This window comes from Hyaena hyaena, unplaced genomic scaffold (genome assembly GCF_003009895.1).
Source record: "Hyaena hyaena isolate Hyena2069 unplaced genomic scaffold, ASM300989v1 scaffold_401, whole genome shotgun sequence".
In the NCBI taxonomy this organism is placed as follows: Eukaryota; Metazoa; Chordata; class Mammalia; order Carnivora; family Hyaenidae; genus Hyaena; species Hyaena hyaena.
The window spans coordinates 1,355,325-1,379,040 of record NW_024081030.1 but is presented as its reverse complement, the minus strand read 5'-3'; the positions used below and the strand labels follow the sequence as shown (position 1 = coordinate 1,379,040).

The window sequence follows — 23,716 nt, the reverse complement described above, 5'->3', positions numbered from 1 at the left end:
GCTGCAGGCCTCAGTGTGCTCATCTGTAAAATGAGTGAAAGTAATGTCACGCTTGCAATGTGCAGGGAGAGTGGAGAAGGTGAGCAGATACCCTAAGCCAACCACCCAGCATATCGGGAGGCACAAAGTAGGTGTGCAACAAAAGTTACTTTGCAGTCTTTCCCTCCTTGGAGGACTCCACTCCGCAGGGTGCAAAGGTGTAGCTGGGTTGGGGGCGGCAGCCTCCTCGGCGGCGGCGGGACAAATCCCGCAGTGTCCCTGTGCCTTATGATTTCTTTGCCCGACCCTGGGAATCCAGCGTCGCAAAATAAACACCGCCGCGCCCGCTAATCGCCAGCTCGGAAACAAAACAGCGCTGCGCTCGCGGATCTGGGCAAAATCAGCCCGCCCTCCTCCCCCTTCGCCGCCGCCCTCCCTTCCTCGCGCAGCTCTGCTCGCTCAGCTCAGCTCAGCTCAGCTCAGCGCGGCGCAGCTCCGCAGCCGCCAAGCCGAGACCCGCACGGAATCCTGGTCGGCGGCTCCGAGCTCCCGCTCCCCGCCCGCGCTCCGCCTGGTCTCGCTTCCACGGGGACCCCTTCGGGCAGGAGTCGCGTGGCGAGGGCCGGCGGCAGGGGCACAAAGTTGGACGCCCGCGAGGATGAGGCTGTCCCCGGCGCCCCCGAGGCTGAGCCGGAGTCCGGCGCTGCTGGCCCTGGCACTGCCCCTGGCCGCGGCGCTGGCCTTCTCCGACGAGACCCTGGACAAAGTGCCCAAGTCGGAGGGCTACTGCAGCCGCATCCTGCGCGCCCAGGGAACGCGGCGCGAGGGCTACACCGAGTTCAGCCTCCGCGTGGAGGGCGACCCCGACTTCTACAAGCCGGGAATCAGCTACCGTGGTAAGTGGCCCGGCGTGGCGCTGGGGGGCGCGGGACCCGGCCCCCGGAAGGGCGCCGACCCCGCGGTGCCGGAGGAGGGCGCACGGTCCCGGGGCGCACGGTGCCGGCAAGCCCGGCAAGGGCCCTGCGTCCTGGCTGCCCTCAGCCCCTCTCTCCGCGAGCTCGGCGCCGCTCCCGGGCCAGCGTCCGGGGCCGTCGCGGGGGCCGCAGCCAGGCCGGCAGCCCCTTCTCCGACGCGGTTGCCGGGCGTGGGCTGCAGCTGAGCGACGCGCCACGCCAGCCTGGCTGGGAGGGAACCTGGCTTCTCCCCGGCCCGCTCCGGGAGAGCAGTGGAAACCCGCCTTCCTCCAAAGCCACCCCTGGGGCGGAGGAAAGCCTGGTGCCTCCCAGTCGGGTCCCAGGCAAGGTGGGAAACTGACTTTCCCCTCTCCCATCCCTGAAGGGGAGGATACCAGCTTCTCCCAGACGGGCCCCAGGCGGGATGGTCACTCCCAGTTTCCTTGGACACAGGTCTTCAGGAAAAGGGACTTCGACTTCCCCCTTGACCGGTCGCAGGGCACGGGGAGGAGGGCAGGAAGAGTCTGAAGCTTTCGTAAGGGTCCCCGGAAAGAACTCCATATTATTCTCCGATGGTCCCAGGCGAGGGAGAAGGGTGTGGATTTTTAGGGCCGGCTCCCAATGGAACCGGCCTCCGAGGAGCTGTGGGTAGGTTCGGAGGGGGAAGGGAAACCTGGCGAAGTCGGAAAGGGAAGCTCGTATTCCCGAGGCCTGCTCCCTCGAGGCGGGGGGCCCCTGCTCCAGCCACCCCGAGGCTCTCCGCGGTTTGGATGTCGCGCCTACGCTCCTCCGCTGAGTTCGGGCTGTAGGCAGCGCGGGGAGCGGATGCCCAGGCAGGTGAGCGCCTCCCCGGCAGGAGCGCCGCTCGGCCCGCGCAGACCTGAAGACCCCGACTCCATCCCCGCGGCCCACCGCCTCTCTCCGCGGCTGATCGTCTCCCCAGACATCTTTTCCAGGCGCAGCAGCTGCCGTGCTCCAGTTGGGAGACCGGACCTAGGGCAGGGAAGGAAGCCTGCCGGGTCTCACCTGGGGCCCCGCGGGAGGGGAGTGACGGGGTGCTTGTTCTCCCGCCCCTTCGTAAGTCAGCTCCGGTGCCTGGCAGGGAAGCGAGGGTCTTGGGGGACAGCTGGTGGGCCCGCAGCCGCCGCCCTTGCACCCCCGCCTTCCGGGTGCCCAGAGGCTGCGGGAGGAAGCGGTTGGAGAACACTGGAGAAAGTTTGGGCCACTGTCAGCGGGCGCCCGGGCCACGCAGGCCACCGTAAGCAGGGGCTACCCTTCTCAGAATGCTGCTCCCGGGCGTGTCCCCGACTTTGTCCACCTAGCTTCCTGGCGCCCCCCGCACGCAGCGGCGCTCAGCGGGTGGCGAGGAGCCCCCTGTGACCCCCGTGCGCCGGCCCGCGGGACCCGGGAAGGAACCCCCGGGCCAGCCCGGGAGGGACCGGGGGTGGGGGTGGGGGTGGGGGGCTGCCGGTGCGGCCACAGCCTTTCCGAGGAGCTGGGAGCAGCCTGTCCTCTCCGTAGACTGGAGGGAGGCGGGCGGAACCCTCTGGGTCTCTTGAGGGAGGAGGCCTCACCAAAACCGAGGACCCGGGTTCCCTGGGAACACAGCCCAAGCTCCACGTGGCAGGGACAGAGGCGGCTTTAGAGTCAGATGGACTTGACTTCAGTAGCTGTGTGACCTTATGCAAGTCTTTTAATTTCTCTGAGCTTATTTCCCAGCCGCGTAAGTAGCTATGTATCCAACCTCTGTGGTGGCTGTAGCGAATATGTGAGTTGACAAAGACGAGTTTGCCCGAGGTTTTCAATACGTGTTAGTTTGAGTTGGATATGAGCCCCTTATTGGTGTAATAACGGAGGGATATACCTCCTTAATTATTTGTTTTTGGTGTGTGTGTGTGTGTGTGTGTGTGTGTGTGTGTGTGTTTAAAAATGGTATTCTCAGGGGGCGCCTGGGTGGCTTAGTCGGTTAAGCGTCCGACTTTGGCTTAGGTCATGATCTCGCGGTTCGTGGGTTCAAGCCCCGCATCGGCTCTGTGCTGACTGACAGCTCAGAGCCTGGAGCCTGTTTCGGAGTCTGTGACTCCCTCTCTCTCTGACACTCCCCTGCTCACGCTGTTTCTCTCTCTCTCTCTCCTAGAAATAAATAAAAATATTTTGAAAAAAATGGTATTCTCAGTACTCTAGTTCAGTCTACTAGTGAATGGTGGCTATCTGAGTCCTCATGAATTAACTGAATGAGTGAATGAAGGATTTCTCCATAATGGAAACCTTACCTAAGATTGTTCTTACTATGCACCCAAGAGGTTATTTTTCAATGATTTAGACAAATCTGCATCCCTCCCCCAAGTATCCTCCCTGGCATTTCTTCCCATTTGAATCCTCCCTGTTGGCCTGAGCACGGGCTGCAGGTACCCCAGCACTGGGAAGGAGGGGCACCTGGTACTCACAACAGAGGGGTTCCTACGGCCAGAGTTCCGTGGCCAGTAGGTGAGAACAGAGACCAGGGGTGAGAGAGCTCTAGACTTTCACCCTATAGGTTGTTCCCGCCTACACATTAGACTTTTGGACCCAACCGTGTGACACCCCCACTCAGGCTGTTGGCTGGCAATCCCTGTTTCTCCCTTGTGGTGGCCAAGAGATCTTGAAAGGAAGATGTTGCGGAAACCAATTCTCCCGGCCTTCTAACTAAATACTCTGAGGTTAGCAAACCTGGTTCCGCCACTCAAAGTTAGGAAGAAAAAGGCGCTGGCCTAGTTTGTGACATTTTCCATTGGCTTATGCTTTCTTAGAATAATCGTGTTAAAAGTAAATCTAATGCATTCTGTTCGGGGTTTTGACTTAGGGCCGTGGAAGTTAACATTCCCCTGGTGTTCTGCTTGCTTTTTCATTTTTTCTTGAGTTAGAGCCCCCTTACAAGCCTTGGGATCAATGGCTTGTTTTCCTGCCGGGAATCTTTGTCCCCAGAATTCCAATTCATCCCTGAGTAGCTTCTGCTCTCCATGCCCCCCACCCCCGACCCCAGTATCTCCTTTAGGTATTCTACACTGGATTATAATGGTCACTGTATATGTATGTGTATGTATGTATATATACGTGTGTGTAATATATGTATATATACATATATGTGTGTGTATGTACATATACATGTATATATATACATACATATATCATGGGCTTTCTTCTCAACAGCCAGAATCCAATTGAGATTATTATTCAGCCTTTTCCAAGTTGCTAGTACTATATTGACTTCCTTCTCTCTCCCACCGCTTCTCTCTCCCCTCCCTCCCTCTTCCCCCTGTCCCCTTCCCTTAGTAATAATTGTGCTTTAGAAAAGCTCTGAAAGGCCTGCTCTGTTTCTGACCATGGCCTCCTTTGACAAGGAGATTACAGTGATTAAAAATAACAAGTTGAGGATCCTCAAGGGGCTTCCCTCATAGGAGGACAATTTGCAGGACCAGCCATTCCCAGATCACAATTTCAAGCCAAATAGAAGAAAACCAGCTGAAATGTTGAAGAATTGATTGAAAATAAAAGAGGCTCTTTTGTCTGACTAAAGGTCTGTTTATTAGGAAAATAAAGCCAGACCCTGGCTAATGAGAGTGGCTTTTCCTAGATGCTCTTTAAAGGGAAATTTCAAGGAACTTGATGGGAAAAGAATGTCCAGTTGAGATTTCAAAAGCTTGTCCAACTTCAAGCATAATTGGGGGATTTATTCTAAACCGTGAGGTTTGGAGACCTCCAAAGCTGCTTGGCCTCGTCTTTCTTTGTCCCACAATGCCATAGCCCTGTGTGTCCCAGAGAGCCCCACCGCAGTCTGGTAGAAAGAGCACAGGCTTTGATGTTTGACTTCTGTTCAGTCCAGTCATTCACTGTGTGACCTCAGGCAGGCCGCTTCACCTCTCTGAGCCACAGTTTCCCCAGCTGTGAAATGAGACTGCTCCCCTACTGCTTCCAGTGTTGCTGTGAGAGTCAGAAATAATCCATGTTAAAGGAAAAAGCTGTCATAGAGGAGGTGCTTAAAAAATACACATTGTAAGATGATTATTTTGGAAATAGAAAAATACTTGGCAGCAACACTGGATGAGACATGGTGCTAAATACTTCCTACTCATCTCACTTATTCTTTCCAGTACTTTGAGGCAGTTTATTATTATTCTTATTTTACAGATGAGAGGACCCAGTCTCAGAGAGGTTTAATAACTTGCCCATGATCACACAGCTGATACTCAGTGAAGTCAGGATACAAACTCAGGGATGTCTGACTCCTAACTCTGTTCCCTTAACCAGTCTTCTGTATTGACACAAGAAAACGAACAGGGAATAAAATGAATTAACTACGGCTGCCCTCGGCATTCTGGATGGTGAGTTTTCATTGAAAGGAAACAGCAACAACAAATCAGACAATAACTGACATATCTTGGGACACAAAGTCTAAAGCGATGGCTCCTTACTTACATTTGCTTTTTTTCCCCCCTTTTTATAGACTTTAGGATTGCATTTCCTCATAAACCAAAGAATTAATTTAGAAACATGAACAACCTTGTCAATCTTTAGCCAATTCCTTTTGTTTGTGGAAACACAGTAACAAATTGGATAGGAAAAACACCTAATTTGATTGTTGTTTTATTTTTACATGGGAACTTAGGCAGCCATGCCTATGAAATTAGATATTTGTAAACTACCTGTGTAGAATCTGAGAATTTTAAACTGGGCAAGGTCTTGTAGAGACTATTTCTAATCTAGTGGAGTTTTTAAAAATTAAGTACTGCTGATGATATTGTAATTAACACGAAGTCTTCCCTCCTATTTCTCTTTTTTTGTATCATTCCCCTCATTTTTATTATGTACCTTTATTTTTGAAACTTTGCCCCCTTTTAATAAGTACTGTGGTCAAATTGATAATGAAGAGATTGCTTACTGCTTTGATGTTCATGAAATGCAAAAAAATCAAAATATACAAAAAATGAAAGCATATCAAATAGGGATTTTTCAAGGTTTAAAACTTGGGTGTTCCCCTGTACACACTGCTGATTCAGCAGGAACGACAAGATGTAATTGCTATTGAGTTCACAAACATGGGTTGGTATGTCAAGAACTTCACTATTGCTCTCCATTTGCTTGTTATACAGAATGTCAGATGCAGGTCAATATTTAAAAAAAATTTTTTTTTATAGTTTATTTATTTTTGAGACAGAGAGAGACAGAGCATGAGCGGGGGGAGGGGCAGAGAGAGAGAGACACAGAATCGGAAGCAGGCTCCAGGCTCTGAGCGGTCAACACAGAGCCTGATGCGGGGCTCGAACCCATGAACCATGAGATCTGACCTGAGCCAAAGGCTGATGCTTAACCGACTGAGCCACCAAGGTGCCCCAAATGTTTTTCAAAAAATTTTAAAATGTTTTAGTTTTTGTGAAAGAGGGGGACAGAGGACCCAAAGCCAGCCCTATGCTGACAGCAGCAAGCCTGACGTGGGGCTTGAGCTTATGAACCACAAGATCATGACTTAAGTTGGACACTCAACCAACAGAGCCACCCAGGTGCCCCTCCAATTTTTTTTAAATAAGGTGTAAATGGGAAGTCCTAGATGGTGGCCAGCTTTGCTCCACCAGGTCAACCAGGAGCCCAAATTCCTTCTGTCGTGTTGCCCTGCAAGTCCGCCAGCGCTCTTGCTGTCCCATAGACAGCCAGGAGTTACAGCACCTGAAACGTGGCTGGTCCAAATTGAGATGTGCTCTGAGTGTAAGACCCATACCGGTTGTTGAGAGATTAGGATGAAAGAAAAATAAACTTCTCAATAATTAAGTGTTTATTTATTTATTTTGAGAGAGAGAGAAGGAGGGGCAGAGAGGGAGAGAGAGAATCCTAAGCAGATTCCGTGCTGTCAGTGCAGAGCCCAACACCAGGCTCGATCCCACAAACCGTGAGATCATGACCTGAGCTGAAATCAAGAGCCAGTCACTCAACCGGCTAAGCTACCCAGGTGCCCCTCAATAATTTATTTTTATATTGATTCCATATTGAAGTGGTAATGGTATATATTCGTTTAAGTTAAATATATTGTTAAAATTAATTTTACTTCTTTTACATTTATTCCTACTGGATACTTGTTAACAATTAGAAGGAATTTCACCTGTGGGGAGCTTATTTCCACTGGACAGCACTGTTGTAGGGTGTTCTCATCAGAGCAGATACAGCCAGCTCACTGCCAACACATGGGAATTCCAGTCTGCATGCAGAGGTGGGGAATGGAAGTAGAGGGCAAGCAGCTTTCTTCTGAACAATGTGACCCAGAATTGCACGCAGCACTTCCCAAACACATTCCCCTGGAAAGGATTTAGATACTTGACCACAGCTAGCCTGGGAGCCTGGGAAATAAAGCATTTAGCTGGGTAGCCACATGCTCAGCTAAAACTTGGGGAAAGGATTTTTTTTTTTCCCCAAAAGGATGAAGGTGAAAATGGATTTAAAGGGACAATGACCTATCTCTGCCACATGTTTTAATGCATAGTCATATAAAACCACAGTATTTCATGTCCTCTCATTCAGTAAAAGGTATCTGGATGTCTTCTCAAAAGCACGTAAAGTTGATATACTTGCTAAACGAGTCAGTAGGAGAAGGAGTGTTGGTGTGTGTGCATGTGTGTGCGTGTGGTATTGATACGTTTCATACTGAGAGGAGAAAATGGGGCCAGTATGTCAGAGTGGTGTGTTCTATCCCACCCTTTCTCTCAATAAAGATGGAAGCTATAAGCAAAGAAAGGAATAAGGAGGAAGTGGACAAAACAAGAAAACAAGAGAGAGAAGGAGGAGGAACAAGGAAGAAGAAAAAGAGCAGCAAGAAGGAGGAGGAGGAGGAGGAGGAGGAGGAGGAGGGAAGAGAAATTAGAAGAAAAAGAAAAGCTCACTGGGGTATATATTGTGAAAGAAAGTGAGACAATTTGAGTAGACTGGAGCCCCATCGTACTGGAGGGTTAGATTCAAGAGGTACCATAGAAAGCAAAAATCATAGAAGTCAAAATGATTCCTTGGGGCACCTGGGTGGCTCAGTCGGTTAAGCATCCGACTTCAGTTTAGGTCATGATCTCATGTTTGTGGGTCTGAGCCCAGCGTCGGGCTCTGTGCTGACAGCTCAGAGCCTGGAGGCTGCTTTGGATTCTGTGTCTCCCTCTCTCTCTCTCTCTCTCTGTTCCTTCCCCACTCCTGCTCCATGTCTCTCTTTCTCTCAAAAATAAACATTTAAAGAAATTACAAATAAAACGATGCCCCCGAATATTATTCCTTAAAAATCCTTTCAAATTGTATGTAAATAAGAACATGGGTATTAGATTCAATGTGGCCTTACTTATGTCTCCTTCCAGATAGTTCTGTTAATGGGGAGTAGAAGCACACTGACATTTCTCAATAAGTCCAGGACTTCCATTTGTGCCTCCAGCATCAGAAGAGACTAGTGTCTCCTCAATTAAGTGACGGGTAAAACAAGTGGGTTGCTTGTCTTTAAGCCCTGACATGACAGGTACAAAATACTCACTGTGCTAGAATGAGGGAATGAGTCCTCTCCCATGCAAGCTCAAGCACATACATGGATTGAATGGGGTGCAAGTGGCCCAAATTATCTAAGGTATTATTATTTTTTAAAAAATTTTAAAGTTTTATTTATTTCTGAGAGAGAGAAAGAGGCAACATGAGCAGGGGAGGGTCAGAGAGAGAGAGGGATCCAAAGCAGAATCCAAAGCAGGCTCCAGACTCTGAGCTAGCTGTCAGCACAGAACCTGACGCGGGGGTCGAACCCATGAACCATGAGATCATGACCTGAGCTGAAGTCGGATGCTTAACCGACTGAGCCCCCTAGGCGCCCCTCTAAGGTATTATTTCCTCTAGCATTCTGAGAGTGTGCAGTTGTGTGTGATTCTATCAGGCACATCTGCAGGAGCATCTACGGTACCAGGGAGCTCACCACGCCACACGAAGCCTTCTGTGTGGCTGGCCAGCTCTTGCTGGTATAGATTTCCCATATTTACAGGCTTCCTTGGCTGGGCTGGAGTCGAGGCTGGGATGGACAGGGTAAGGAGTTAGGTGACATCACCATAGTGCTTCTGAGCTCTACATAGACAAGGCTTCTAACTTGCGTGGAATGTTCAAGACTGCCGTGAAGAGTTCAGGAAAACAGGTCTACTCTCATCTGTGGATTAGCTGAGGCCCAGAAGACCCATGGGAAATAACTCGAGCCCTATCTGCCATTGTGGCCCGGATATTTGCAAAGATGCCTCATGGACTTTGTGAGATGACAGGAGGGCAGGGAAAGGCTCCAGGCACAAACCACTGTGTGTGGAGGACAGGAGTGTGGGGAGGTGGGCAGACTCAGACCAGGCCATGAAACCTGGATGGTGATTCCGAGTGCTAGAGGAATCTCTTAGGATCCTCCTCCTCCTCCTCCTCCCCTCCCCCTTTTTTCCTTTCCCTTCTCCTTCTCCTCCTCCTCATCTTTCTTCATTTTCTTCTTTTTCTGTCTCCTTCTTCACCTCACAGCTGCAACACTACTCTTTGGATTTTCCAAGCACTCTAAGCTCATTCCCACCCCGGGGCCTTTGTACATGCTCTTCTCCATGACTAGAATGCTATTCCCCACATCTTTGTGTGGCCCACTCCTTGTCTTTTAAGTTTCAGCTCAGATCTGTATCTCTTTAAAGAGGCTTCTCTGACCACCAATGTATGGTTCCCATTTCTTTTGCCTGATTTCACTTTCAACATAGCCCTTAATCACTCTCTGAAATTATCTTATGTATCATCTGCCTCAAGCTAGAATACAAGCTCTATGACAGCAAGGACTGTGTCCTCTCTTATTTGCCATTTATTTCTAGCACTCAGAACAGTTTGTGGACATAACAGGCACTAAATCATTATTTGTTGGGAAAAAAAAAAAAGAAGAAGAAGAAGAATCATCCTGGTGTGAGATCTCCCGCTAAGAGAGCTGGATGGAAGAAAGAGTGTTTCTCTTTCAGCCAGAGAAATGAGACCAGGGATGGGGACCAATGGCAAGGAGCTCCAGGTGGGGGCAGCAGAGAGAAGGATGCCCAGTGCCCTGAGGGTGTTGGCTGGAAGTGGAGGGCAGGCAGATGGCTGGTCCCAGGTAAAGACTATTGAGAGGAAGGAGATCAGCATGGTGAAAGCTGGGTCATCAATGGTTCAGAGGTGAAGACCAGAAGGACAATAAGCACAAGCGCAAAGGGAAGGGTCTCCCAGCTTCAGACACTGGCTTTAACTGAACGGAGAAGAGAGCAGAGAGGATTGTTAATCCATCAAACTTTGACACCAATTATTAAGTGGCTTTCCCTGGAATCAGCACTTTGTGGGGTCATTTGTGTGGCGTCCAAGACTAGTTATGCATCAGAATTACTTGGAAAGTTTAAAACGTACAAACTAATAATAGCTTTACTGGACCCACCCCCAACAAAGAGCTGGATTCCAGAAATCTATAATCTCTTTTTTTTTTCTTTTAAAACAAGATGATGAGACACAAAGAAAAGGCAGCCAGAAAATGGTCACTTTTCTATGACCATGTTTCCCCATCACAACCTCTCCCAGCTCCACCCCAGCCTCCCATGCTCCACATACATTAGCACCTGGTCACATCACTGCCCTATCCTGTACCCGAGGACAGTGGCCAGTAGAATGTCCCCAAAGCTGGAGAGATAGCAGCCTTCCCTGCCTTGGCAGTGAAGTGGTGGAGAGAGAAGAATCGGGAGCTTCCTTTAGGTGATGATGCTCAAAGCTGGCAGAGCCTGAGCCATGGCTGACCTGGTTCTTGTTTCTCTTGCCAACATTTCCCTTCCATGTAACTTCTCATTGGTCCAGGTTCTGTTCTTTGGAATCGAGCACATAAGGTCTCCCCTTGGCCATATGTCAGCCATTGAGGTATTTGTGGAGAAATAGAAACTATGACTTCTCTTCTGACCAAAATGCCCCCATTTGTTCAGCCATTCCTTATAGGATGCTGTTTCTCATCCCCTTGCACTTTGTACTCCAGATGTGCTCTGATAGGGATGAAACACGGAGAATGATGATCTCCCTTGTCCTGGACACTGTGTTTGTGTGAAGCTTGCCAGGTCTTGTGTTTGCTACTTTGGCAGATGTTCAGTACTCTGGGATCACGCTGAGCTTGTAGCCAGCAAAAATTTCTGTGAACTGCTGGGAAGGCTTGCTTCCCTCCTCTCCCTATACTGGCGTGCTTGGTCCTTGAACGTAAGATTTGACGTGATTCCTCATGACTTGGTCTTCTTCAGACTTAATCCAGCATGTTTGGGTCCATCCCTGTTGCTGTCAGCCACTCATGGATCTGGATTCTGTCACTGAGTGACTTATCCACATCATCTAATTTTGGATTATCTACGATTTTGATAAGCAGTCTTAGAAATCTTTATCAAAGTTGATAAGAATGTTGAGCAGGTCGAGGGTCCCTTGACATCCCTTGAGTCTTTCTCTAAAGTGGACATCTAGCTAAATACTGTTGAAGTCAACTGATTTGCTGTCATCTCAGTGACATTTTTGTATCAGCTTCCACCTTCCTGGTCAGCCACCTCAGTTAAGCCACAACCATTTCCCTAGCCTGCAAATGAATCATGTAGTTTAGGCAAAGTTATTTTCTTTCTTTGTTTCAATATTAGTGAAGACTTTTCATGGAATATGACGGGAACAAAGTCAAGCTAACTAGAGCAGAAAGAGAATTATTGAGTCCCATATTTGGAAAGTCTAGGGGTGGATCTGGCTTCAGATATGAATGGATCTAGGGACCCAAAAGCATTCTCTCCTCCCTCTCCCCTTTGCACCCCTCCCTTCCACCTTGTCTGTGTCACTCTTTCCATCCTATATCTCTTGGCTATGTTTCTGTGTGTTGTCCTCATTTTTCTTACTACACATAAACTTTCTTCAAATAACAAGGAGGTTAGCTGCCAAGAACTTTCCATGAAAAACCTTTCAGTTAGTTCTGGAACTAAAAGAAAAGCCCTGGTCCCATTAACTCCAAACTGGAAAATCCCAGGGGAGGCTTCTGATTGGTCCATCTTGGGTCACAGACCCAGGGGAATGCAGTATGGAGAGGGACTAAATTTGGGTCACAGTCACTTCTATGACATTATGTTTCAGGAGGGAGGGAGGGTACTCTTGTCGCCAGCCTAAAGATCCCATTGTCCAAGTAGGGGAAGAAGTGGGCTGTCCTGGAGAGTGTATGTCCTCCGTGCTTCCTGCCCTCACCCCTACCCCCAGCTACATTGGCTTGGCTGACACATCTTCAAGTCCCCGAGAGCTTCCTTCCCACCCATCCCTCTTCCCATCCACATAATGGTCAGCTCAGGACCCATTCATCTGGCTCCCAGTTATGCCATGAAGAGGCAGCACGTGTGGGAAAGAATGGACGTCCATTGTGCCGTTGCGGTGTGCCTCACACACATTCCCTCCTTTAATCCTCATACCAAACCTGTGAGATGATAATGAGGATCCCTATTTTATGGAAGAGGATTTATTTTTAATATATCTTATTAATTAAACAAACATGTATAGACATTTACTATTATGAGCATTAATTCATTAGTTGTCATAATACCAAGGAGATAAGTACTATTACTGCCATTTTGCAGGAGATTAGAAACTGAGACCATGGGAGGTTAAGTAACTTGACAAAGGTTGCACATAGTAAACAGGAGAGATTTGAACCCAGGTATGTTAGCTATGTCCAGTTTCAATTTTAGATATGTGTCATATTTAGTTCGGAATGGGAGATGTTTCATCTCTGCCTGGAAATGCTGGAGCACTAGCTAAAGACCATCCAGAGGAATAGCGTGGGCCAGCCCCCATCGTCCTTGCTCACCTTTAGACTTTTAGCCCTGCCTTCCTATCTGTCAGCCCATCACCAACATCTTCTGCCTGATCTTGTTTGGGTGGGCTCAATTGTTGTGCCAATGTCTATTATTATTATTATTAATGGATTTTTTTGAGAGCGAGCGAGAGAGAGAGAGAGCAAGTGGAGCAGGGGCAGAGAGAGAAGGAGAAGGAAACCCAAGCAGGTGCCACACTGTCAGCACAGAGCCCCATGCAGGGCTCGAACTCACCAACTGTGAGAACATGACTTGAGCCAAAATCAAGTCAGATGCTTAGCTGACTGAGCCACCCAGGTGCCCCTGTGCCAGTTTCTAAGGGAAGTGTGTACGTTGCATCTTTCTGGTGCTCTGACAGTCATGCAAAGCAGGGAGGGGACTGCCATGGCTTGTGTCCTGCTCCAGTGGTCCTTGTAACCCCGTGTTGCAGGTTAAGGCAGAAGTTCAAGTTCCCTGTAGTTGATGTGTGAATGAGGCATCTCAGTACCATCTAGCAGGTGGATGTCAGGTGCTGGTTGCGTGATGGAGCTGAGATCTGGCTCAAGATCTTTTCGCTGAGTTTGGAGCTGAAACCCAAAGGCAGAGTGTGGAGTGTGACTGTACTAGATAAGAACCAATGAGGGTGATATGCAGAGCAGATGAATTGAGTAACAGCTCACCAGAGTTTATGCTAAATGGTTGACACACTGACCTTGAAGGACCCAGAAAGCTATTTGGGAGTTGGGTTTTCAGATGGCAAGTGTATCCAAGGATGGGGAGAACTCAACCTTAGGTAGCGACTTAAGGCCAAGCTCAAGTGTGAAATATCAGTCCTCATATAAGCAAGGCAGACCAGAGAGACCCTTGCCAGTGCTTTTCAGGGAAAGGCTATAATCCAGGAATCATACAACTTCCAGCCTCATCTTCCTAAAACATAAATCTGAATATGACATTCCCTAACTCAAACCCTTTAGGGCCCCCTCATTACCTCCAGGGTAGTATCCACACTTTTTAGCAAGGCTTTGAAGGCTTTTAAGTATCTATCGCCTATCTTCTTCCTTGACCTCTTTCACTGTCCTTTCTATCTGGCAATTTATGAAATACAGAAATAGTTCTGGTTTCCAAGGCCAAGACCAACTCACCATGCCTTTGCCTGTACCTGGAGTGTTGTTAGTCTCTTGTCCATTGGACAAAGTCTTATTCCTCACTCAACTTGCACCTCAAATGCTGCCTCCTCCTTGAAGCCCCCTCTGACTGACTTCCATGTTAGACCCAGATGCTCCCTCCTCTGGCATCCCAGAGCACATCATTCACACATCCATAACACCCACATCTGTTATACAAGTCTGCTGATGTGTCTTTTCCTCCCAGCCCTTAGGCTGTATGGTCCTAGAGGGAGAGGCCCATGTCTTTTCTCTGTGTCTCCAGGGGCATAGCACTGAGTGGGCACAAAGTGCTCAGGAACAAAAGGATGAGGGAGGCTGACATACTATACTTGGTAGCCCATGGGAACTTAGGAGGAGGAACCAGAGCAGGAGCGAGCAAGCTATGCACTGAAGACAGATAAACACCTTTCCAGTCTTTCATTCATTCATTCATTCATTCAATGAATATTGAGCATTTACTGTGAGTGAAAAGGCACACTAAATGCTAAAAAATACCGTGCAGCTTAAGACAGACTTGGTCTCTGCTCTCATGGAACTTCTAGGTTATTAGGGGAGACCAGCATTTAACATGTAGTTCACAAATAAGTATGTAATCAAAATTGGGTGAGAGGTATTCTGTTCATGATAAGGGCTTACCCAGATCTCCCCGTACCCTGGCCCTGGGAGGATCATCTCCAAAGACCATTATTTCCATTGCAGCCGTCTCGGGGGTCCCTTATTGGCACCTCCTGGAGTTTTTCTTTGGAGGTTCAGTAATTGTCCTTGAGGACCAGCGTTTGGAAACCCATTGCCAATTAACGAGCCTGCTGAGTACCCTGGTCTTTATCATCTTCATCATCATCTTCTCCAGATCCAACATCACCAGTACCAGCACCACCATCAGCATCCTTTATGGTTCTTGAATCTTTTGTGCCCCAGGCACTGTGATAGATGTTTATTTAATCCTCTCCACATTCCTCTAAGAAAGGCAATATTATTAACTTCTTTTTTAAAATGAGGGAACAGGGAGGTGAAATAACTTGCCAGAGGTCACATAATTAATAAATGATAGCTCTAGGATTCTAATCCAGAATCTTTGCTCTTAACCAGTTCCCTGTATGTGCTCACAGGAAGACTCTGAATGGACTTTTTTTTTTTTAATCCTTCATAAGCATTTTTCTTGCATTTCTTGGGTCTCTGAATGGCCTCTCTTGGGAGGCTCTTGGGGGGAGTCATTAGAGAGAAGATTCAATTATTTATTGCTGAGCAGTCATCTTCAGTCATTACGGGAACTCAGAACATACTGCACGTTTGTCCCTTTCAGGAGAGGGTCACATTAGTGGGGTCCTCTGGAGGGATGAGATCTCCTGTCTTCCTTTAGCTTATACTGTGTAATACCATCATCACCAGTGATCATTTCAGATTGAAACCCACACTGAGTTCAGCCTCCAGAGCCTCCATCCTGTGTGTTATACTCAGTGAGGTAGAGTAAAACCTTAGTTTTACTACATTCCTACAGGAATGTATCATTCTGGGAAACCGAGTTTATGATGAGCCCTTTAAGTGTACTGCACAGATGCACAGAGAGGGCCATATTTATCATTTAGAAACATCATTGAATAATATTTGTATCAAAATATAACTTACATATGGAAAAGTTCACAAATCACACAGCTTAATGAATTACTACATGTTGAACACACTCATGCAACAGGCCCCAGACCAAGAAACAGACCATGATCAGCACTCCAGAGGCACTTCCTGTGTCACCTCCAAATCACTTCTCACTCCACTTTGCCACACGTGTAACCACTATCCTGACCTCTGGCATCATAGGTTAGTTTGTTGTCATTTTCCTAATTTTTATTTTAGAGAGAGAGAGAGAGAGAGCATGAGCCGAGGAGAGAGGCAGAGGGAGAGAGAGAGAGAGAGAGAGAGAGAGAGAATCCCAAGCAGGCTCCATGCTCAGAGTGGTGGGCTTGATCCCATGACCCTGGCATCATGACCTGAGGTGAAATCAAGAGTTGGGCACTCAGCTGACTGAGGCACCCAGGTGCCCCTAGTTTGTTTTTTAACTTTATGCAAATATATAAATGCAATCATAACTTATGTATTATTTTGTGTGTCTTCTTTCACTCGATTAAGTTTATGAGATTTATGCCTTTAGTTTTTTTATATTTATTTATTTTTAGGTGGGGGGAGAGAGAAAGAGAGAGAGAGAGCATGCATGGGGGGGCAGAGAGAAGGAGACACAGAATCTGAAGCAGACTCTAGGCTCTGAGCGGTCAACACAGAGCCCGACTTGGGGCTGGAACTCACGAGCCGTGGAGCCGTGAGATCATAACCTGAGCCAAAGTCTGACACTTAACTGATTGAGCCACCCAGGCACCCCAAGATTTATCCCTCTGTTGAATGAAGCAGTAATTCGTTCATTTCCATTACTACAGTGCATTCAATTATAGGAATATGCCACAATTTACATATCCATTCTACTGATGATTGACATTGAGTTTCCATTTGGGTGCTAATACAATGTTACTATGAACCTTCTGATTGGTGTTGCTTGGCACACATAGGTATGCATTTCTGTTGATTGAGGAGTGACATTACTGGATCATAGGGTCTGTCTATGTTCAGCTTCAGTAAATACTGCCAAAGAGTTTTCCAGTGAAAATTGCTTATTTTCAGTTCAACGGTGTGTGAAAGTTCCAGTTAACATTTGATATTTTTAATCCTTTTACGTTTAGTCAATCTGGTGGAAATGCAGTAGTAATTTATTTTTTTATTTTTTATTTTTTTTATTTTAATTTTATGATTTTTATTTTCCTGTTCACTAACAAGGTTGAGTGTCTTTTCATATGCTTTTTGGCCATTTGGGCACCTTCTTTTACGAAGCGTTAGTTCATGTGTTTTGCGTATTTTTCTCTATTGGGTTGTCTTTTATTAATCTGAAAGAGTTTTTATATATTTTGGATTAAAGTCAACTGGTGATATGCATTGGAAATATCTTCTTCCACACTGTCCCATACTTATTCCTAATGATGTTTCTTGTTGGGCAAAATTTTTACATTATCCCATTTATATATCTTCTCTATGGTCACTGGTTTTTTTCTTTATGTTGTTTTACACTTCACATTTAGCTCTATCATCTATGTGAAGTTTATTTTGCATACAATGTGTAAGGCCAAGATTCACCTGTTTCTATATAGTTATCCAGTGGTCCTCACACCATTTATCGAAGACATTATCTTTTCCCCCAACTACTCTGCAGGAGATCCTTAATCATACATCAAGTTTCCATTTACTTGTAGAACTTTTTCTGGACCCCAACTGGTCCCTTTTTCTTTCCTTGCTATAGTACACTGGCTGAATTTCTGTAGCTCCAACTCTGGATATGCGGTAGTCCAAGCCCTCCAACTTTTCACTTCTTTCTCCAGATTCCCTTGGATATTCTTGGCGCTTTGCATTTTCATATACATTTTAGAATCAACTTGTCAATATCGCAAAAAGCAAGATGGGAATCTAATCTAATTGCACTAAATTTGTAAATCAATTTGCGAAGAACCGACAACTTTATAATACTGAGTTTACTAGTCCATGAACACAACTCAGTAAACTTAATTGCACATCAGCTCTGTGCTAATCACTGTGCTGAGCTCAGATGTGGTTCTTGCTTTTGAAGGACTTAATGAATAGGTAAACAAACACTTATCCACAAAATGCAGTGTGATAATCTCATCACTGGTAATAAGAGCTAATATTTATTAAGTGCCTATTATATTCCAGGCATGATGTTAAGAACTTTTCCTGTATTAATTCATTTCTACTTCACACTGATACTTTGAGGTAAGTGCTGTTATTATGCCCATCTATAGGTTTTTTTAAAGTGTGGTTGATATATAATATTGTATTAGTTTCAGGTGTACAACATAGTGATCAACATTTCTCTGCATTACATGTAATCACCATGATATAGCTACTGTCACCATACAAAGTTTTTATAGTATTATAAACTAAATTCTCTATGCTGTGCATTGCATTCCCATGCCTTTTTTATTTTATAACCTGAAGTTTGTAACTTGTACTCTTCCCCTATGTCACCCATCCCCCTCCTCTACTCCCCTCTGACAACTACCAGATTATTCCCTGTACCTACGAGTCTGTTTGTGTTTGCTTTTGTTTGTTCACTTACCACCCCACTCTAGACACCCTAAGACTGCTTTAGGGCTGTCTGTCTGTTCCTCAGAGATCTCATCTCTTTCTTCTGACATCATAATCATCATTTTCTGCTTGCCGCTAGTATGGCAAGTACCAGTGTGTTTTACAGTATGCTTGCACCATACCTTTCTTACTCTATTATACTGTGCTTTTTCTCTCACCCTTTCTTCTTTACTAGGAAGGTCTGCCTGACCTTTTCATAGACATCAGTAGCTAATCGGAGTGCTTTTTTACTTTTGTGGGATGAACTGACCAATTATAGCATGAGATTTGCAATCTTTGGGTCTCACAGTTTTTTCCTGAGATGTCATTGTGTTGGGGCTGATGGGCTACTGGTGCATTATCCAAGACAGTTGTTTTAGTTTTTGGAATTTGGGGCTCCTTTATTTTTAGGACTGAAAGCAGAAGACTAGAATGTCCCTCCCCGACAGGTGGTTGCTTATCAGAATCACATAAATGGTATATGCTAAATGAATTGATTTATAAAATTTTAACACTTAATGCTTATGGAATATCTGTACTCAAATATACTCAATATATGCCACCATGGGTGAATGTTAAACTGGGGAGGGAGAAGTCTTGGCCTAAGTCCACTTGTGGGTGCTCTTATTGCCTTGGGGTGTCTGTCAACCTCTCAGTATCTTTATTTCCTGTCTGTGAAATTAGAAAGCCAGAATGGAGGATTCTTGAGATAGCTTAAGGCTCTAAGAGTCTCTAACTCCATGTTTAAAGGCCAGAATCTTAGCACTTTAATCCAGACAGTAATTTAGATCTCAATTTATATAAATCTCAAGAAACTTGAACTGAGCATCTATTAGACATCAGGCTCCATGCTAGGTGCTAAGGATACAAAGGGAGGGGTGACCACCATTGCCGAGAAAGCCCCTGAACTAGATTCAATGAAATTGAAGTTATCTGGGTAGATGTGAGAAGGAAGACCATAATGTAGATTTATGTAATCCCAGCTGCTGTAACAAACAATCCCCTACAATATAAGTTTTTTTCCAGTTCATGCAAAGTACAATATGGATGTTTCTGGTCAGTGGGTCATTCTCTGTGTAGCTATTCAGAAACCCTGGTTTCTTCTATCTTGTGACTCCACCATCTTCTGTTGGACACCAGAGTCTTCTGTTGGATCCTCTGTATTCCACAGGCATAGGTGGGAGAGGGAGAGTGGAGGATCCTGTAGAAAGTTTGTGTGGGCCAGGCAGGAAGTGGCATGCATCCTGTCCATCCGTGCTTTCCCTAGGCAGAATGGAAGTGCAAACAGACCTAACTGCAAGGGATACTGGGAAAGTGGTCTAGCTGAGTGCTTACAAGAAATAGGAAGTGTATTTTGGAAAACACACAGCACTCTCTGCCCCAAAGGACTTTGTAAGGGAGTTTGGGCTGTGAGCAGCTAAATTTCTCTTGGAAGTGTAACATTAGATAACTGTCAAGATTGGGGTTGCTGACCAGTGACTATCTTTTTTTTTTTTTAATATTTATTTATTTTTGAGAGAGAGAGTGCAAGCAGGAAAGGGGCAGAGAGAGAGGGAGACAGGATCTGAAGCAGGCTCCAGGCTCATAGATCCTGAACCAGGGCTCAAACTCACATACCACGAGATCATGACCTGGACCGAAGTTGGAAGCTTAACCAGTTGAGGCACCAGGTGCCCCTGACCAGGGACTATCTCTATCCAATTGTGGATACTGGGAGAGAGCTCACCGAAGCCTTCGTTGGTTCAAGAAAGCCCAATTGGGATCATAGTTCAGGCGTTTTGCAGGTTCTGAAACATAAGGAGGGACCTGGGTGGAGAGCAAAAGTTCGCTACTCAAAGGCATGAGGCTTTTCCACTGTCTGCTGCCTCTCCAGCCCACAGGCCTGACCTGTTGATGGAGAACTCACCAACATTCATTTGCCAGATGGAAGCCAGCTGATTTCCGTGCTTATAATCTGCTTTCTCCTCTCTCCACAGTAACCCTTTCCGCTGCCCCTCCCTCCTACTTCAGAGGATTCACATTAATTGCCCTTAAAGAGAACAGAGAGGGTGATAAGGAAGAAGACCATGCTGGAACCTTCCAGGTAAGACTCCTCTGGGCTCCTCCCTTGCCCTTGTGCCCTCGTGGGTAAAAGCCAGGAGAAAGGTGGAGGTACTGAGGAGCTTGAGTGGCAGTAGAGGTACAGGTGTCTGAGTAGCTTCTCGGGCAGTTCCCTTGACCTTGGATCAAAATGGCTGGGTTCCCTTGAAAGACCCATAATGGTGTAGTTAGCAAATGTCTCAAGCTTGCTGTCAGGCCTTCCGGATTGGCCACCAGGAAGGGCTCTCCTCTGGGCTCCCAGTGCCTGGGGGACAGCAGACAGCCCAGCACAGTGAGAGCACTTGGAGCCCTGGCAGAGCCTGGCTGTTTTTCCTGAGAGCCATTCATGATTGACTGGCAGTTCTCAAGTATAAACGGAACAAGAGCTCAGGATGGCCAGACTGGAAGGAATTCAAAGCCTAGGAGAAGGACTATTAAGGGAACGAAGAGATTGATTTATGAGAGGAGATGAAAAGAATTAAACCTGCTTTGCTTGGCTAAATGAACAGAGCTGAGCGTGAGAGGTGGTAATGGTCTCTAAATGTCAGCCCTCACAGAACACCCTTCTCCAGGGGAGGCTGCGTTTGACTTTGTACAAAAGGGCACGGCCAGACGAAAGTGGGTCAAGAGAAGAAAGAGAATCTCAAAGGCAAGGGCCCTGACAGTGAGTCATATTTCACTGTGGAATATTCTTCCATGGGAAGTGGCGGGAACACCATCCCCTTTCAGAGGCTTAGAAAAAGGCCATCCAATCATCAGAACATGTCCCAGAAGGACTGGGGCCATCCTAGGAGGAGGCCTGGCCAAATTTGCTGCAACCATTTCTTGTCTCAAATTTCCATTGTTCTAGAATCCTTTTTTATCTGATGTTTGCAAACTCAGAAGATAAAAAAGAAAAGAGCTCAAGAAAAATACTCACACCCATAGCTGACTGCTGGGGCATGCTGGTATAAGTTGTGGGTTCACGGAGGACCCTGCCCCCAAATATCTTCCCCATCCACAGACCTCTCTTAATCCTTTGTAGCCAGGTTGTCATTTTGAATCCTGTGTTAAAAAAATTTTTTTTAATGTTTATTTATTTGTGAGAGAGAGAGAGACAGAGTGCAAGCAGGAGAAAGGCATAGAGAGGGAGACACAGAATCTGAAGCAGGTTCCAGGCTCTGAGCTATCAGCACAGAGCCTGATGCAGGGCTCAAACTCACGGACCGCAAGATCATGACCTGAGCCAAAGTGAGACGCTTAACTGACTGAGCCACCCAGGTGCCCCACTGAATCCTGTGTTTTAAAATAATGCCCATTGTTTTGTATTCTGGGCCTCTAACCTAGTAGGACGTTAATTCCATGCTCATAGTGATGTTCTGTGCACCTAGGTAGCAGGAACTTTCTTGGCATATATCTGAAGGAATCACCCAGTTCTAATACTAAGGATGCCCAACATTTGCTGGGTTCTTACCATATGCCAGGCACTGGGTTTAGTTTTTTTATCTTATTTTGGCTTATCTCATCTTAATTAGGGTTCTTACTATAATTCTCCAAACAGCCAAATAGATAGAAACTAGTATCCCTATTTTATGGGTCAGGAAATTGAAACTAGCAAGATTGAATCATTTGTGTAAATACCTAGTAAATAGTAAGGCCAGATTCCTGTACCAGATGTCTTGATTCCAGAGACGAAATTGTTTCGTTTCTGAATAGTACCTAGTAAGTTCCTGGCACAAGTGTGTTTGGACAGTGTATCGGTAAAGTTGTCATTATAAGGAAAGGAAGATTCATGCATGTGTTTAGCCCGTAAAGCATTGAAATAAATTCCCCTGGTCCTTGTTGTGCTAATTTACCTGGAAGTGTGGATGATTTATCAGATTCACAAGAGAGGTCTGGGTACCTGAGAGTCAGGAGGGGTAGAGTTCTAAGTGGGGAAAAGGTGGAGGGGGGATTGGGGGGAAAGTGAACTTGTCACCCAAACAAAATGTATCTGCTTTAAAATGGTGCTTAGAGATATATACTCAAAATAGTTGAAAGCAGGGATTCAAATAGATATTTGTACTGCCGTATTCATAGCAGCACCATTCACAACAGCCAAAAGTGGAAACAACCCAAACATCTACTGATGGATGACTGGCTAACCGAATGTGATGGATACATACAGTGCAATATTAATTCTTAAAAAGGAAGGACATTCTGACACATGCTATCTGTAACATGGATGAACCTTGAAGACATTGTGCTAAGTGAAATAAACCAGTCACAGTCACTAATACTGTCTGGTTCCACTTATGTGAGGTACTTAGAACAGTCAAATCCAGAGAAACAGAAAGTCGAGTAGTAGTTTCCAGGAGCTCCAGGGGAGGGAGAGATACAGAATTCTTGATGAACAGGTATAGAGTTTGAGTTTGGGAAGATGAAAAAAATTCTGGAGAGAGATAGTGAAGGCTGCACAAAATATGAGTGTACTTAATGCCACTGAACTGTACATTTAAAAATGGTTAAAATGGGGGTCTCCTGGGTGGCTCAGTCAGTGAGGCATCCGACTTCAGCCAGGTCATGATCTCACAGTTTGTGGGTTTGAGCCCCATGTTGGGCTCTGTGCTGACAGCCAGCTCAGAGCCTGGAGCCTGCTTTGGATTCTGTATCTCCCTCTCTCTCTGACCCCTGCTCACACTGTCTGTCTGTCTGTCTCTCTCTATCTCAGAAATAAATAAAACCATTAAAATTTTTTTAAATGGTTAAAATGGTAAATTTTATGTATATTCGCCCCCCCACACACGTAAATGATGCCTGTGTTAGACCTAATGGGGGCACAGTGTGGAGTTAGGCCTGATGAGGATGTGGCTCCTTTCTTTAAATGCTATTCTGTTTTAATTCATTAAACTGATAGTCCTTCCCAACTCACTGTCCTTTCTACTCAGCTAAATCTTGGTCCTTTCAGCTGATGGGTAAATACAGGGCCCTGCTCACAGTGGGCAGTGAGTAAATGTTTGTTGAATGAGTAAATGAACAAATTATTCTTTCTACTCATATTCATTACTCAGTCCTTTTCAGAATTCCTCTCTCTTCATGCATCCCTCCTTCTTCCTTCTCTTGGACGTACTTTCTTGTTGCGTCCCAGTGGTTCTTGAGTGTGGTCTCTGGACCAGCAGCATCAGCACCATTGATGAACTTGTTAGAAATAAAAAATCTAAAGCCCCACCCAAACCTACTGAATGAGAAACTGAGGCCGGGGTCCCCACGACCTGTGTTTTAACAAGCGCTCAGGGTGAGTCCAGCATATGCTTGAGTTTGAGAGCCAATGTTGATGTGAGGCACAGATCCGGCCCGTCCAACACAAACTCCTCCATCCTCAGCGCTTCCACCAGCCCTTGAGGAATCAAAGTGAGAAACAAACAGGAAAAATGCCTTGCAGACAATAATAATGCACGTGTGCCAGATATTGTTCTAAGTGGTTTACATTTATTAACTGATTTGATCCTCAGAGCAACACTATGAGATAGCACTGTTACCCTGTTTTTCACAGATG

The 23,716-nt window shown here is 46.2% G+C and overlaps 1 protein-coding gene across 2 annotated transcripts in view; it reads left to right on the top strand.

Annotated features, from left to right (window-relative positions):
• Positions 1-438: 438 nt before the first annotated feature.
• Positions 439-23,716, top strand: part of SPON1 (spondin 1) — a 263,826-nt gene continuing 240,548 nt past the window's right edge. For both annotated transcript variants that reach the window (XM_039251833.1, XM_039251832.1), the window contains exons 1-2: positions 439-875; positions 20,100-20,206. In XM_039251833.1, the coding sequence (XP_039107764.1) occupies positions 638-875; positions 20,100-20,206 (345 nt within the window). In that variant the 5' untranslated portion in view covers positions 439-637. The remainder of the gene's footprint in view (positions 876-20,099; positions 20,207-23,716) is intronic.